The sequence below is a fragment of the Chelonus insularis genome, unplaced genomic scaffold (genome assembly GCF_013357705.1).
Source record: "Chelonus insularis isolate UGA/USDA-ARS -01 unplaced genomic scaffold, ASM1335770v1 contig_93_pilon, whole genome shotgun sequence".
NCBI lineage: Eukaryota > Metazoa > Arthropoda > Insecta > Hymenoptera > Braconidae > Chelonus > Chelonus insularis.
This window is the reverse complement of record NW_023276782.1, coordinates 1,712,648-1,730,394: the sequence shown is the minus strand read 5'-3', so window position 1 is coordinate 1,730,394 and position 17,747 is coordinate 1,712,648. Positions and strand designations below refer to the sequence as shown.

Genomic DNA, 17,747 nt, shown 5'->3' with positions numbered 1-17,747 from the left:
TTTATATTTCTTAGTTTTTCGCAAATATATCACTATTCCATGAATTTCATTATGTATATTGTTGTTGCCATTTAAAAATGGTTAAAGTACGTTTGGAGTAGAAAAAAAAAATTTTCAAAAAAAAAAAAAATTTGCTCCCCATAGTCTCACCCGGGAACGTCGGGGAACCTTTAGGATACGAAGTTTTTTTACATTTGGGTTAGCAGTATCAATTACAAACTCCAATTACTTCAAGATGGATTTATTATAAAATATATAAAAGATAAATTTCAAATTTTTTCTAAAGAAGAACATAATGTTAAAGGATAAGAAATCGTTTTTTGAAAGCTTTCAATCTTCCAGAAAATATTAAATGATCTAAATGCTACATTTTTAATATTGTCATCCATCAGATACTTTTTATTTTTCATTAAATTCATTACATCAAACGTCTTTGATAGAAATTGATGAAAAAATTCCAATATACTCGAGAATCGGTACATAAAAGAAAGAATTTAATTGAAACATCATAAATCTTGTAGTTTATTTTTAAATGATGTAATTACTAGTGTTAATTGAATGTAATAATACAAAATAGCTTTAATAGACAACACTTAGTATATTTTTTTAACGACTTTTTAGTGTGTATAAAAAGAATCAAAAAACGTATCATCAAGTCAACGTGATACTGAATTGGACTCTGGAGACCAATGGAATGAAGAAATGGAAGGAAGAAGACATGATTTACGATTAAATTGAGCATGTGCAAAAATAAAACTATTTAATTTATCGATCATGTTCATGATTATAAAATATCAGCGACAATACGACAGATAATGTTATAGATTAAAATTGCATTTTAATAAAGAATTATTGATGAAAATAAAAGAATTTCCAATTCTCTAGGTTAAATAGTATACAATACTAAGAATAAACTTAATTAAATTAATTCAACACTAATAAACATTTGTACTCAGTGTTGAATAATACAGTCAACAATAATTAATAAAATCAATGATTTTTTATTAACTAAGTTAATATTATTTACGTCTCTCTGTCATTCTTTCTGACTCATTCCTTCTATACAACTTAAATCCTACTCTTAACTCATATTCTTCTAATGAAGAAATTTGTTAAGGCACAAAGAAACTTAAACCAAAATCACTTAATCCAGGATAAAAGTTCATCCTTTATAATTATAATTTGTATTGAGCACATTTATATTATCAAGTACGTATGAAATTAAACTTTTTATAAAACAGATCTAACATCAAGATGTCAGTTTTTTTTATACATTATTCTTGTTACTTGATTTTTTAAATTACATCACTGAAGTTTTTCATTTTTCTACGTCAGTTGTTTTATAAAAGATGGTTTTTTCTTCCACCTAACTGATGATACCTACACGAATAAGCAACTGGATCCGTTGCTCATACATGACCAGGGTGAACTTGCCTTCTATTGGCCTGGTAGAAAGAGGGGTTCAAATGGTGTTGGCAAGAAGGGCCAACGTCAACAGTTTAAAAGTATGGGTAAGTAGTTATGTGGTATCAGTGTTGGTGTTGCCTACAAGATATTATGTTCAGTTTGAAGCGGAGGGTGTTTTTGGTGGCTGGAAGGGATTCCATTTCAGACACTCGGGATCGATTTCTTTGTAGAGGGGACCACGACGTTTTACCCTCTCCTTGTAATCGTCGATGACATCCTAGAACATAAATTTATCCAAAGTTCTGTATAAATAAATTTAGATACCAGACTTGATAATTTGCAGAATTAAACTTGCAGGGTTCTCCTTTGAGTCTGCGCATCACACACAAGTCGTCACATTGATCGCAGTTTTCCAATAGCACGTATACAATGCACATATTGCAACTTATTGTGTTTCTAGAGATATATGAATCAGCTTGGATCCAAATCATATTGTACATAGTATCATAAGTTCGCGGATGAAACGTGACTTATCAAATACACACACGACATAATGAATTATTGAAGCATGCTACTGATAGTATAAATACAAGATAAATCGTACAGGAAACACATGTAGTATTGATGATCTCACCTGTTTTTTCAGTATGATGTGTTTACCTTTCCAATACTTCATCATTCCTAGAGCTTGAAGAGTGCTGACTATGTCGTATGAATCAATAGCCATTTCTTTGCTTATATCTAAAATACCAGTTGTAAATGTTGATAAATTATATAACATGGTTTCTTTTGGCAATGCTGTACGATCAATAATAAACAAGATTCCAAGTTACCTTTTACTGAGAGCTCCTTGCCACCAAAATGACATAGATATTGCAGTAGCACGTCTTTCCAATAACTTCGGTACGAGATGAGACCTAGATCGGACAGCGGTTTCTCTGGAGAACCTATTTTCTTCTCTACCCTTGTCAAGAGGTAGCCTGCAATCGAAAAAAGCAACCTTTCAAGATTATGTTATCGATAATAATCCTAAATTATTTGTAATTTGAAACCATCATCATCATCATCAAATAGATAGTAATCAGGCTAATGTAAATTTTATTTCGCTATACGAGAATAAATTTTCATCAGAAAATCATTTCCCACTCAATAGACATGAAATGGTATTTAGAGTAAGCTGTCATAGCCAGAATTATCCAAATATTCTTGAATGTCTATAATTGGAGAATGAATTATTGCTGAGACATGCAAAAGGACAGATTGAAATCACTAAAAATACCATCTTTAACATCATATCAAAGTCATTATAATTTATGCTAATTTTACACATTTTATTATTCAAATTTTTATCATAATCTTTGTTTTATATTTATTAGTATTAAAAAACTAGCTAGTCATTGAATTAAATTATTGTTATAATTACCAATTCATATTTAAAATCTTGATACTTTGGGCTGTTCCCAAGTGTTTTTTAGACAAATTTTGCTGCAATTCATTTAATAGGTCGGTCGAAAAATGTTATATAAATTGGTTAAAAAATGTTATTGAAATTAATTGACTTGATATTTAGAAATAATATGAGCGGTTTCCCAAACCATACAATTAGCTAATGAAATGAAATAACAGCAATCATTTAAGATCACTGGAAAACAAACTGGTGGTAAAAATGACAAACCCAAACAAATGGAAATGAATTAATTGAATTGAAATGGAATTTTTCATCTGTTGGAATAATTCTTGAAGATGATATTTGCAGCATCAATGATACAGTTCAATAAATGATCGGATATAGATTTGAGTATTTTGTGGGTAACCGAAAATGATGAACAAAGCCAGTGGATTCTAACTAAAAACAGTGTATTGACATGGTAACTATTGTTGGCTAAACACAACGGGTTGGTCTGATGAATTTGTAGTGATTTACGAGAGAATCTAGCGATTGGTTCAATTTGATTCGAGCGAGCGAGCACACAAGAGAATAGTAGGGAAAGAGTAGATAGATTTGGCTCTCGAGTGAAAAAAGTAACATGTATATGGGGAGTAAGTGGTGAGAAGAGATCAGTGACCGGCAGAGGATGAGACGTCTGGCCCTGATGCTTGGTTGAACGATCGTTCCACCTCGTTACACTGAGGAATTGTAATGACGCGAATCCACGAAGCCTAGCTATTGGCTTGCTTTGAGCCGTGATGCGAATACAGTGCTGATGATGACTGTGTGATTATATGTACTAGTAGTAGCCACAAATTTATGTCAAATGAATCACTGGAGTGAGTGATATCACCATCAACTGGCGGAGAAAAATAATTATCCTCTCGTTGTACGGACTTTGAATCAATCACTAATTTCTCGCAGACCTCAGGGGAGTGTAATTCACCATCCAATTCAACAAGAACATCCTTTGGCTCCGACAAATCCCCGAATTAACAGAGCTCTCTGATAAACCCTGAAAATCTAGACTCCCACCACCACTTGCGGGGCTGGGCCAACAGCTACACCAGGTTCAACGACCGTCTCTCTGTACTACTCGTTCCCTCGTCTGCCGCAACCCCTGTATGTCTCTCGACTCGCCAAACTCCCGAGGGAGGATGCAGGACAAAAGCGAGGATGAGAATCTCCCCGAGAGAAGGCATCAGAGAGAGTATGAGAGACAGTTGTCTCCCTCGATTGCTCCACACCACATTCATTACGCTTTCCCGGTCAGTTTGTGGACTTTGGAACCAGTGACAGGCTGGTGCTCATGGTCGGGTTGTATATCAAGGGCGCGGAGTCATTCTGTTGGTGGTGATGCAACCCCCTTTGCCCTTTAGTTGATATGGAAAGAGTGGGGTCACGTGAGGTCACGCAGTTGTAATACCGTTGTACAAGAGATTCATGAGGAACATCTATGCAAACTGCATTTTTTCATTGCAAAAATTCTATGATAAAGTTGAACAAGTCAATGAACTCTTCAGACTCGTTGCTTAGAACCAGCAATTTTGAGTGCATGCGCACCTGCCTCATATTTTTCCACTCTTGCTCGTTTTTTTCTTCAAATTCATCTCCTTCTTTTCCTCCAGTAGACACTCGGTATCCAGGATCGACAGTAGCCAGGGACATGCTGATGCACGGGCGCATATAAACGCCCAGGATGGTGGCACCGATCGATACGGCGAGACATTGCCTATCGCACTTTTCTCTCTACCTCTCTTTCTTTCTCCCTCATATTCTCGTCCTCTGTACCAACCACTCCACAGACATTGATACGAAGCCGTTTCTACCCTCACCACGACCACACCAGACGTCTACCACCACACTTCGTTTCCACAACCACCAAGTAATTTTCTTCCTCCCTCACTCATCCCTCTGGGATACAACTCCCTACGTAGTACGCCTGTCGGCGGCGGAATCAAGTCGAGCACTCGACGTCAGCATCAATGAAAATGACGTCACAGTAAAAACGTTCCATTTTGATCGTCATTGACTCTCTCACTCTCTTCCTATCTTGCTGCACTATTTTACTCTCTATTTAAGCTTCCTCCTCATCTATTTACGTTTCATATTATCCATAATTCCACAACTCGTTGTAATTATCATCATATGCTTTTTTCATTCAATTGTTCTTTTCAATTACTTGCGGAAAAAATATTTTTCAATTACGTCATAACAGTTTTAAATAGTACAAATCTAAAATGTGTCGAACTAAAAATAATTCAATTACAGAATATTTCCAACCAAGAACATCCAAATGAAATCTAAAAATAATTCACTCTACTAATATATTGATCTCAATTTATTGACAGAAAATATCGTAAAGATTTTATCATTGCCGAATTGTTTTCATTATCCACTTTTTATATTCAAGAGATAATTGAAAATATAATTCAATAAAATAGCACCATTTAATTATAAAAATATTTTATCAGGTTCAAGGTTAATTATTTTGACATCAAGACCCAATTTATTTTTTAATCTCCATCTTTTATGTGTAAATATTTCAATTGAAATTTCAAACTTCACCACACTTTTTTTTTAAATATCTACTTTCATAACTAAAAGATTCGTTTGAAATAATGTTCATACATAAAACCGAGCTAATGAATTAACAAATACTAAATTAACAGTAGAAACTTTTAGGGTAATTGATTAATATTGCTTCAAAAGTATATGAAGTTTGTTTTGAATAAAATATTATCATTTTTAACAAATAATTTTGAAATAATTATATTACAATATTTATTATTAGTTTAACATTTTCATTTAAACATACAGAGGATATTGAAGAACACCAAAGAAAAATTGAATAATAATTCTATCATGGTAACTGTACTTTCAACGATTTTAAATTGTCCTCACAAAAGTTTCTACGTTGATTTATTCACAAGCTATTGGCATTCAAAGCGTTCAAAAATTGTTGCTTTGATCACAAATAACTCTCACACCTACGATGTTACATCAAAGACAGGAAAATAACAGAATTACAACAAAACCAGTACAACTTGGGAACAATATTTACCTCCATTACAACGAAAAAAAAAAAATAAAAATAAATTCAGATCTACTTACTAAAGTCTATCAAAAGTCGTCCATAGCCTTGTCGTTGATATGGTGGTAAGGTCAGGATACACGAAACATTGTAATTTAAAAATGAATTCTTTTCCTGCAACATAAAGACGAAAAAAATGCTTTAAATTATTGGTAAATACTGCTAAAGATTGATGGATATACTGTAATAATTTATTTTTACCACAGCTAATGTAGTTATTGACATGAAAAAACATTTTTTGATGTTCCAAACTTGCATACAGACAAAGTGCCCGCTAGCCAGAACGCAGACAGTGACTCACCATTGACGTCTGAGTTGGTGTAATACGATAATTCGCAGAAAAAAATATTTATACCAAAGTATTAAAGAAACACAACAAGCACTACAAACTCTCATCAGATGATCAGTAAAAAAAATTCATGATTACATTAAATTCCATTTTAATTTTAAAACTTCATTATTAACTGCTACCCGCATAATATACAATACAGCACATCTCCTTCTATCCGTTTATTTTAATTAAATTTTTAAAAAAAAGTTACAAGTTGGAGGAAATTAATGACAAAAGGTATTCAGTAATATCCTGAATATGCAGCTGAATATTTATAATTGTCGCTAAAATTAAATAACTTAGAGTACATAATTAGTGGCGCGATACCATAATTGTACAATCTGCAAAAGGTCAATATGATCTTGGAAATAGTATTCAAGTTTTTTTTTTATTTTTCAAATTTACACTTATTATTTTTTATCACAATAATCTTTTATTATATTCCAGCTGAATCAATTAAAAGAAAATGATCAAGTGGTTCAGTATAAAAAAAACTGGCATTTAATTTATTCACTGTGTAACAATTATAACCAACTCAACATCTTGAAATATTTTTGCTTTATTATTAAATTAAATGATTACTCGTTGAATATAAACTGCAGATAAATAATGAATTGTAAAAATAAAATAATACAAAGTGAATCGATAAAGAATTTGTTGGAAGAAATATAATATTGGAGAAAAGAACAGTTGTAACTTTTGGGACAATTTGTTCTGCATTTATATATTAAAAACATTCAAGGAGAGTAAATTTTTTTTCTCCAATATATATTGAGAATAAAGTTGATAAAAGGACATTGCCTACTGCTATCACATAACCATAAGTTGAAGCAAAAATGTATCCTTGCAGATAAAGTCGATCAGTATTTGGAAAAAACTGGTGTATGTAAGTATGAAGAATAAAAAGCATCAAGTTATTTTGAGCAATACTTAAAACTTGAATAAAGAGTGAATGGCATAAAATTAGCAAGTATTCATTAGTTGTTGGCATTGCCAGACTGTTGCTAACTGCCCCCGCGTCTGTCTGTCCCCACAAGAGGCGAATCAGTGGTCCGAAGGACAAAGCAAAGTGTTCAGTGGCCCGACGATCGTCGGCATACTTGAGCTAGGCCAACTGCTAAAAGCCAAAGGCTAAATAAGGGGATAAGGACGCCCGAAAATGGGCGAATGCTCGTGAGTAAGAGCTTGGTTATAGACGTATAGACTATCTAGACAGAGGAAGAAAAAGAAGACGAGAAGAATAAACTCGAGATATGTAGGAGGGGATCGCGAGGACGAGGACTTGAAATGGAACGGCTGGAGAATCTGGGCCCCGCGACGTCCTTGGGACATGGTAAACCCACCAAGGTTCCAGGGACGTCTCTCCTAGTTTATATACCTTTATCTTCGCTACGTGGGTCCGTTGTTCCCTCTCCATATAATCATCATAAGGATTTGCGAACATTAAACACTGAACGAGTTGAGAATTTTTATTATCTACAACTCTAGTCTAGTCACTATAATATGTATATGTAGGCAACTATGCAGGTTTATCTTATTAGGTGATGGAGGAGTCTTTTAGAGCTGTCGTTGAACAGAAAACATTAAATAATGATGCTCAACACATGTGTCTGCTATGCAGATATTAGTGGAATATATGTGCGATGAATATGGAAGAATGATATAATTTATGCAAAGATAAGTCTCGAGAACTCTTTTTGTTTTAACTCCATGTATTTTTGTCGTTTTTTTCCAATTATTTTTCCATCTCTTTGTGTTACAGACTCGTGGTGCTGATTCTCTTCACTTTGACAAATAGAAATGACATTTTCTATCTACAAGAATAAACTGCAATAGTTGTCCAGAGTTATTTTTATGAGTTTTATCATGATAATCATCATTTAATGATGATCATCATTGTCATCTGGTTATTTATTTACATAAAAATTTAAAAAGAAAAAAGCATTTTAATTTTTGGTTATCAGCTACTGAAGCAAACAACATTTTTACGACTTTTTTAATAGCTTATCTTGTGTTAGGTCCTTCTAAAATTATCAGAAAGATGTTGAAACTGTTGAGTACATTTTCTCCAATTAACTGAGATTGCTATTTCACGATGAAATTTTTCAACGTAATAGTAATTTAAAAATAAAACTGTAATGACTAAACAACTTTGATACAAATTGATTTAACTTGATAAAATAGGATACAAGTATATATTTAAAAAATAAAGTTTATAACGATGATGTGTTCATATGCAATCACGAGTAAATTCAAAGTAAGAAGAGGCTTTTGCTTTGATAGTCAACAATTTGATAAAAAAACGTGTACTACATAAATGATAAAAACAAAAAGTAGAACAAAAAATAACGATATACTTGAACGATTTAAAATATAAATAATTTTTTTTTTATAATAAAAGGAATTATCAAGCGTTAGTTTTTAGATAAAAATAAGGATATTGGTAATAAATAATGTTATGGTACATAAAGCAGAGGAATTAGTTGAAATATTGACTATAAAGGTTGATATGATGAAGGTAGTTTGAGCCAACATGATGCTATTGATTTGGAGTGCACTTCCGTAGTAAGAAAAAAATTGGCAAAGCAAAGAGCCAATGGGTGTAGAGTTCCTTTTTGGTACACCAAGAGACAGATTCAGCTGACGTCAAAGTGCAGGTCAGAAAAGATATTAAATGGATGTAAAGACGCTGCGACGTCGACCGCAGTGAGTGCATGCGTGGTGTGTTGCAGCTATTGGAATGCAGCAGAAGTCATTGCAGCTCCTGGGGCTGCACATGCGCAAGAGGAAAGAGAGAGAACAGTTGATATACCTAGACTGGTGGCAAAAGAGCTCCAACAAGGAGTGTTGAGGCGGAATAAGGCATGCGGATCCATATACAAGCAGGTTCTCTTTCTTTTGCGAACAATCCATTGAAAATTGATGGACTGCCTACGTGAAATTAACGCAACCAATAGGAAGGTACTGCCTTTTCCTTTTCCATTTTGCCTTGAGGATAAAATAAAAGCTCAACAAATTGTCCGAGAACTTATAGACTCAAAGAGGCATTAAATAAAAGACAGACATGACATTATAGGCAACCTCAATGAAGCAAATGCTCCTACGACGGTTCAACGACCGCATTCCAGACTCGATTGGCTTTAAAACTTCATCGAGATAGCCATGAGAAAGCTGCGCAAATTCTTACATTTGCCTCTTTGCAGTCAGCTCTTTTCCTAAGTCCTTTCTGTAAATGAGAATTTCCTTTGGAAAATGTATACACTGCATCAGTCGAGGATATCACCATTCAGCCACATGCTACAACTGCATCAACGTCTAATGCTTCTGTAGTTCATCTACCAACGGTCACTGCTATTTTTAGATGTGCATCACATGCCCACGCGTCTTCTTCTGACTTTCTCTCTATCAATAAAGACTTCCTTATCTTGTTGTGAGAATTCTTTATCAAATGTAAAACTTGTGAATTCCTTAACCACTGAATATCTTTTTTCTTTTTGGGGAATAGCTGAGAGAATTTCTCTTGAGGAGTTAAAAGCTTAAACTTAAAAATCACAAGCAATCGCATTGGAATATTTTCTCAAAGTCATTTCTCTCTGTCATTCCATTATTCTTTGTGCACATCCGACAGATAATACCCAAGAATTGCTTACCTGAGCCCAGGAATTCAAGACTTGGTAAAGCGAAAAGAGAATGAACAAGTGAGTTCAAATAAAAAAGATAAGTTTCCTGTTTTTTCTGTACACTAATTATCGCCTCTGAAGTTTCTTTTTACATTCAATATAAGTGTGGGTAAATAACCTCTTTCTGATTATTGATATATTCATAAATAATCATTTGATTAGATTCCATTTTAAAATCATTTACATTTGATAGTAAAAACATTACATTTTTATCATTTTATCGTTCATTTAAAAATTCTCTATCAGTATATTTAAATAATTAACTTAAATATATGTAAACAAAAGTTAATCCTATTTTTTTTTATCATTTATCTGTGTACAATAGTTCTTACTACTGAAAACTTTATCATCAAAGTAACCAAATTTAAACTTACTTTGAATACTCATAACTAGTTCACAGACCTTTGTAGAAACTTTCATTAAAGTGTTTATTCTATAAAAAAAATTTCTACAAATCTTATAATAGAAACATCTTTAGCATAAGAATATTATCTTTATTAAATGAATACTTTATCTCTTTTCACAGATTAAAATCAAAGCAACAAACGTCTAGAGAATTTAATCATATAATGAAATTCATAAAAGTAATAACTTCCTATCAGGGATGACAAAACAAAAAGTAAGCTTTTACAATCATTTTAATAATTTTGATCACAACTGTACTTCATACAAACTCATATATGTGAGTGGGTATTAAATTTGGTATTGTCTACCATCACTTTCGATCAAGTTGATGTGGTCATCCATCCAAATAATGTTCAAAGCTTTTTTTTTATCCCTCACTACTACTTCTTCTTCTTCTTCTTCTTCTTTTTCTTGTCTTTATTATGCTTTTCGTTCTTGATATTGACGAGATGACCTTTTACTTTTCCATCAAGAACAGTTGGTTTGGCTTAGGTTTGGCTCTTTTATCAGGGAAAGGTACCGCGCGTGGAGGCAGTTCAAATCTCAAGGGAAAAAGCTAAGATTCACAAGTGAGGGGAACGTATATTTCAATATCCAGTAGTATCTCCTGAGGGCAAGAAAGTCGAAACTCGAAATCGTGTGTCTTAAGACTCTCTTGATAGAACATTTCAATGTAAGATGAGTCTTTAGCTGTTCCCGCGACACCCAACCAACTTTACAAACTTATAATTGGACTCAACGAATGGAGAACTATATGATAAGCATAAATGCATGCTGAGAATTCTCCTCTGGTGTAATTCACGTCTCCATTGAATTTATTATACAACTGGTAGGAAGAAAAAGTTAAAGTGAATATGATTAGGAAGATAAATATACAGAGTAATTGATTGTAATTCATATTTAAAGATGACTACATTGATGTCTGGCTTAATCTCAGCCTCAGAAATGGCCTCACTCATTGAAGCTGACTGACACCAATCTCCTCCCTTGCTTCTATACTTCGGGTCACTGACTCGTTCTTTTTCCCTCGTGCTTTTGATGAAAACCCGTGGCATCGTAAATGTGACCTTGACTGAAGCCTTTACTCATTTTTGAGGAAGATGAAAGGTTTGTCTGCCTCAAGGGAACCGTCTAGATGAGAAGCAAACCAAGGGATTCACTTATTTCACGACTATTACGCCAAAGCTGAAGAGAAAGTAGCAATGGGCGTTGTATTCTGCAGGATTTGATAGTGTGAACAGGTCTGTCTGGCATCGATCGTGCCCAGTCGGAGCGTACGCAGGGGTTGAGAACTGGCGAGCCTACCCCAACCTCTCGTCGAGTAGAGAGCACAGCCGTATCGTATCGACGACCTCGCTATTTCACCCTCTCACTTACCCTGACTCTTTCCAAACTGGCTCCATCCCTCTTTCAGTCCTTCCTTTGCCTTCTCGCGGTTCTGTTGCCTGAATCCTCTCTTTCACCGTCTCGCTACTCACCCTCTGTGCGTCTGCGGGTATTTTTAAAGGAAATTGCCCAACCCTTGCTACCAACGTCTAGCCTTTTCCCTTTTCCTTGCCCGGGTCTCAGACTCTGTCTGGCATAAAGCCGTCCTTCTTGTCCTTCTGAACAGGGAGTTACTTCTAAGGGGCAACGTAATCCCCTTCTATTTATTATTTCTCTGTCTCGTTTATCCTTTCAACGGGGTATGAGTACAGTCGTTAGATTATCTGGACCCTAAACTCCAAAATGTCCATGGATTTTTCTTTGTTTTTAAATAAGCTTTATCATGATAAAAAATAACCAATTTAATTCATTTTCTTCTCCTTCACTTATGCTACTTGATTCATCAAGATCACATTATCTTGATTATTTTTACATTCAAATCCCTTCTTTCGTTTAACTTTTCAATTCATTTTCCTTTTTTTATCAAAATTCTTCTTAAAATATAAAAAAGTATAACTATTATGATTTCAAGGTCATGTATTAATTAAACTTTATTATTAAGTATTTAAATAGTTGGGTAAACTATAAAAATATTAAATGAAACTTTTGAGAGTTTGTTAGTAAAGAAAATAGTCTCAGCTTATGTACACATAACGATACAAGATAAAAAGATAATTTACTTTTTTTGAAACAAGAAGCTTCGAAGGAACAAAAATGTTTACAAAAAGAGAAGATTTTGGTTGGAAAAAAATTCCATCTCATGTTGTACGTTAAGACAAAAAACGAAATTGTTTAGTCATTTTAATTATTCTTCTTCTTTCTACAGTGCTAATTGATTTTTTTCGGTGAGTCTGGTTACTGTTGAAATATTTCACATGGAATGGAATAACTTGAAGAATTTTCTAGCTGCAGTGGTTGACCACATAGTGACTGAAACTGGTGGAATTTAACAAACGATTTTTTGCAGGATAGAATTTTCTCACTTGGTGGTAAAGAATGCGAGAGAAAAGGGTGGATGGTAGAGAAGGTTTCCAGGGAAAAAGGTGGCGCCGACGGTGCGATTTAAGCTACCCTCTTACTGTGATGGTGATGCTGAGGTAGAATGAGGAAGAGTGAGGAAAAGAGGGAAGAAGCGAGAGGGAACGAAAGCAAGTGAGGAGGCGAGAGGAGGAAATAATAACGACCCCGACGTCGCAGTGCTGCAGAGAGGTTGACGACCCGACGCGAGGCGACGCCCTCTCTTCGTCCTCCGGCAAGGGATACCCTCCTTCTTCATCCCTCTATCTCGTTCCTCACCCTCTCCTCATGGAAGCCGCGCCGTCGCGCGAGTCCATACGGCAACGCAATGTTTGCTATCTCTCTCACTTCACTACGAATCGTACACACTCTCTGCGTATCCTGCGCCCGGCCACCCTCAACGTTGGCTCAACCGTCTAGCCAGGGTCGGGGTCGTTGAACGTCGATAAAGATTTTGACTCGACAATGCTGCAGGAAACGACCACTGCAGCGACTATCAAGAGGAACGATGGACAACTCCCTCTTCAACTCATTCGGATTGTTCTTTCGTCCTTTATTTTCTTTGAAAAACAACGGCTGCCAAGAGTTTCCACAGTAAAATAAAAAATACAATCGCTAAAGAAAAGACATCCTTTTTTGTGGTAGCTTACAATATTACCGCATTCTCTTTGCTTTGAAAACTTTATAGATGTCTGAAGGGCTAGGTCATGTTTTATCCTTTTACTAAATTCAAAGCCAGACCTACTTATTAATAATTAATACATTCAACTCTTTCAGTTATTTTAGTCTTCAATTACAACCTTAACCTCTGTCTTGTTATTCATCATTTTTGGTGACTAAAGCACGGCATCGGAATGCAAAAGATATAAATTATGATTCCCAGTTTGACAATACATTAATTTTCGTTGGTGATTTTGATCTAGTGATAAAGGCGCATGCACCTGGGACTATAGAAGCACAGCATCCATTCGCAGTGACATTGCAGACCACAGAGCCACTCCCTGCAAGCCCCTATCCGCCAATAACCTCTCCCTACATTTTATATTTGCCACTATAGTAATGGTGAGGGCTCCGATGTAACCGATAATCCACCAGTAAACGGCTTACAAAACCAAGATCGATAGTGGAAGTTCATGTTAACGTTGGCAGCTTATACAAGCTAAATATTGATGGTCTGCTTACCTTACTGAAGTATCCAACAGTGTGACAGCCCTCAGAGTCATTGATCGTCATCACGTAAAAGAGGAAAGGTTCCACGTCGTAGTACAAAGTCTTATGATCGAGAAAAAATTTTGCAAGAAGGCAAAGATTCTGACAATATTGCTTGTAACGTTTTCCATCAACTTCCCACACTCCTATTTTATCCTTCCTGTTAGTTGACACATTCCATTAATTAGTTAAGTAAGTTAAATCAAAATAGACATTGACTCAAACAAAAACAAAAACTGACCTATAAACTTCATGACCAGGAGGATGTCTCCAAACACACTTTTCTCGATGCCTTCTCAATACTTGTCTACTTTTTGCATACCTTAAACAATATTCACAGAGATAAAGTTTTGGTGCTCGGCTAAATTCCTCAGGGTATGGACTTTGATACCAAACTTCCATTTCCCATTTGCCCATTTCTACACACTTAGTTCCACCAGCGTTTCTTCCTTCTCCATCGTAATGTAGATCTTTCAATTCTTTCTCCTTTAAATGAAACAAAAACCATTCCATGTAAAAATTTATAAATTAAGTCATTTAAATATTTTTAGAATGCAATGGAATTTACTAAAGGTGTACTGCTATTAGAAAAAATTTAATGGAGTGTAATTTAAAAAAGAGGTAATGAGGAAGAATGTTCATTATCGCATTTTCGTGTATATAACTTATGAATCATTATGTAATTAAAATGTAAAAATGGAATTGCTACATGTCTATTATCATTCTTTTCCACTCAAATTAATTCTTATAGCAGTCATTTGAATACTGGCACTATTTTAGTGTAGATAAGACAAATATATTCACTATTTTTTCGCTGGCAATGGCTTGAGCTTCCATGAAAAGTTTTAAATCATAATCAGAAGTAAGCCCTGTCAAACGCGGTTGTCGATCCTTTTCAATTCCAGGTGCTTCACCTCCACTATCACTGTCATTGCCATCGCCATTAGGACGCTTCCATTTATTTCGTAATTCTTTAACTTTCAGTTGATAATTTCTCTGCTCATTTGTCTGGTGCATTCCTTTTGGTGATTTTTTCCCCATATTCGTCATGGCTTTTTTTCTATCCTCTTCACGCTTCTTTCGTTCTTTATAAAATTCCCTGCGTGAAATTTGTACTTTTATTCACGAGATAAGCATTCATGAAGTGCAATAAGAGAAAGAATTTATAAAAAACTTACACACAAGCTTGTGAAGTTGTATTATGGTACAAAGGACAGGCATCAAGTGTGAAGTGAGTATCAAATTTTCCAGAAAGATGACCTTGAGAATCACAAGAAACTGCTAGAGGACATTCTCGTTCCTTGACACTGCGAGATTTTGATAAAGAATTTTGGCTACTTCTTCCACCTGTTCCACCGCCAGTTCCTCCATGATTAACTCTTGATACTGCTGAGGGCTGTCGAGCTACAACTCGTTTAACCGGAGATTTACTAGAGCTCCGTTTTACTTCAGCTGTTGGAAAAAATAACCCTTATGTATTTCATTTAAATCAATTAAAATTAACAATTTTACTGGACAACAAAGATATTTACTTTGGCTTGGTACTTCAAAAAAAAAGCTTTATATAAAAAAATAGTCAAATTTTTATGTTACGTATTATTGATTCCATTTATAAAGTACTCGATAAGTTTATTAATTCCATCAACATTTTAAATAAAATTGATTTCATCACAGAATAAAGATGATCATTATTAGTGATTGTGCTTTTTTTTTCACTTGATGCTTATAGCATCTTTAATTTCTTTGATTCGTTATGAATGCATTGCACTATCAAGAATTAAAATCTTTTGTAAAAATTATTTATATCTTGAGTTGTAAGTTTGAATGAATAATATTCTAGTCATGGAAACAAATTCATTCACAATGACTATACACATTTCAAGGGTGAATATAATTGATGCAATTCATAGATTAAAAAATTTATATTCATTATTCAGTACGTTTTTTAAAAACCTGACTTAATCATTGTTTATTAAAAAACTAGTAGAATATTAGATCACTTTAAGATCAAAGAGCTACGAACCAGTGCGAAAAAAATGATTTTTTGTTGCCCAGTGTTACGAAAATAATTTTTACCTGTATCTGATTCAGAATCACTTTTAACTTTTATCTGTGACTGAAGTAATTTACTACCTTTCCGTGGTTGTATTTTTTTCTTTCCCTTCGGAGAAGTACTGAGTGAAGTACGACCAACAGGTTCCTCATCATCTTTTTCACTGTCTGAAGCATCTTCTTCACTTTTAATCACTACAAAAAAAAACACAACATATTTCAACACTTATTTAATTTTTAAATTTTTCAGCAATCTATTAAGCTTACCTGGCCTTTTTAAATTTTTTTGCGGTTTTACTGCTGCCACAGCAACTGATGGTCGTTTGGGCGTTGAGTTTGTTGCAGAAGATAAATGAGTTTCTTTCTTTTTTACTGGTGGTGGACTCGGGGCACTTTCTGATGAATCAGAATCTGAACTACTATCTGAAGATCCAGATGATTCAGATCCACCAGAACCTCCTGAACAACTCTTAGAACTTGCTGAACTTTCAGATTTTGTTTGTTGTCTAGTAATTAAACCTAAAATTTAAAATAATCTAAATTACTATCAATACTTTAGAAAATTGTGAAAAAATTCTTATAATGAATAACAGAATTTTGATTTTAATACATACTCGGCCTATTAATAGGTGGTCTTGGTTTAGGTTCATTCACCGGCTTTGGCTTAGGTGGAGGTTTAGATCTTGTAACATTACTGGCCGTTTTTCCACTTGTCTTAGAAGGTGGACTATCACTCTCACTACTATTTTCAGGACTAAAAATACTTTTTTTCTTAATCTTTTTCTGTGTAGATTCAACTGGAAGTTTTACTGATGCTTTTTCTGGTACTTTGTTACCAACTCCAACGTTCACAGCAGCTTTATTTTGTTTATTATGAATTAATTTTGATACTAATGCCGCATTTTTGTTTTGAACTGGAGCTGGAGTCGCTTTACCAACAGGTCTCTGAGCTTTAACTACTGGTGCTACAGTGGCAGTGGCTTTTGGTTTCGCTGGAGGTTTTCTTTTAGCTGTAGGTTTAGATTTTGTTGGTGTTTCTTCAGATTCTGATGAATAAATAGTCGATCTTGACTTCTGTGGAGTTTTCTCTTTGTTTTTATTATCAGAAGCTGTAGCAATATTCGTTTCTGCTTTTGTTTTAACATGTCTATTTACAGGAATTGATTGCTTCTTTTTATTTTTTTCAGAATCTGATACTTTTGGACTACGTGCAGAACTACTAGAATTTTCAGAATCAGAAGAACTTGATTCACTTCCAGAACTAGATGAACTACTGGAACTAGAACCTGAGCTACTTGACGATGTTGACTCAGAACTAGTCGTCTATAAATATAACAATAAATTAAAAATTGTATTAAAGAGATGCAAATACACATAAGATATAATAAAAAAAATTTGTTACCTTTCGTTTTGGCGTCATATTTATTGCTTAATGATTGATTAATATCATTTGGATATAGAAAATGAACAAGTACTAGTTATTTTATTTTACATTGTTGGAAAAATAGCACAAAAAATAAATAATATTGAATTATTTTAACTTGTGACACTTCTTAGTTTACATAAAACGAAGTGTTTACTCCATGTTTGATGTTTTGGGGTTATAGACACTAAAGCCATCTTTTGTCTTATAAATTGAGTTACCGACATAAGATAATATTACCTATAAATGTTAACGACAGTCAATTGTCAGAATTC

General features: G+C 34.2%; 1 protein-coding gene across 1 annotated transcript; it reads right to left on the bottom strand.

Moving 5' to 3' along the window:
* Positions 1-537: 537 nt before the first annotated feature.
* Positions 538-17,621, bottom strand: chm (chameau). The gene is made up of 12 exons (XM_035092343.1): positions 17,452-17,621; positions 16,664-17,372; positions 16,317-16,568; positions 16,074-16,244; positions 15,176-15,449; positions 14,802-15,096; positions 14,239-14,483; positions 13,971-14,157; positions 5,951-6,044; positions 2,241-2,387; positions 2,042-2,148; positions 538-1,684 (listed from the first exon to the last, which is right to left on the bottom strand). Exons 1-12 carry the CDS (start codon positions 17,467-17,469, stop codon positions 1,562-1,564), a joined length of 2,622 nt encoding a protein of 873 aa, XP_034948234.1. The 5' UTR covers positions 17,470-17,621; the 3' UTR covers positions 538-1,561.
* Positions 17,622-17,747: the final 126 nt, after the last annotated feature.

Bases quoted from the DNA above. Each gene is read 5' to 3' on its own strand.
- chm (XM_035092343.1), bottom strand. The intron at 15,097-15,175 runs GTAAGTTTTTTA...AATTTCACGCAG, and splicing joins ACAACTTCACAAGCTTGTGT to GGAATTTTATAAAGAACGAA. The intron at 14,484-14,801 runs GTGAATATATTT...TTTCATTTAAAG, and splicing joins CCATTGCCAGCGAAAAAATA to GAGAAAGAATTGAAAGATCT.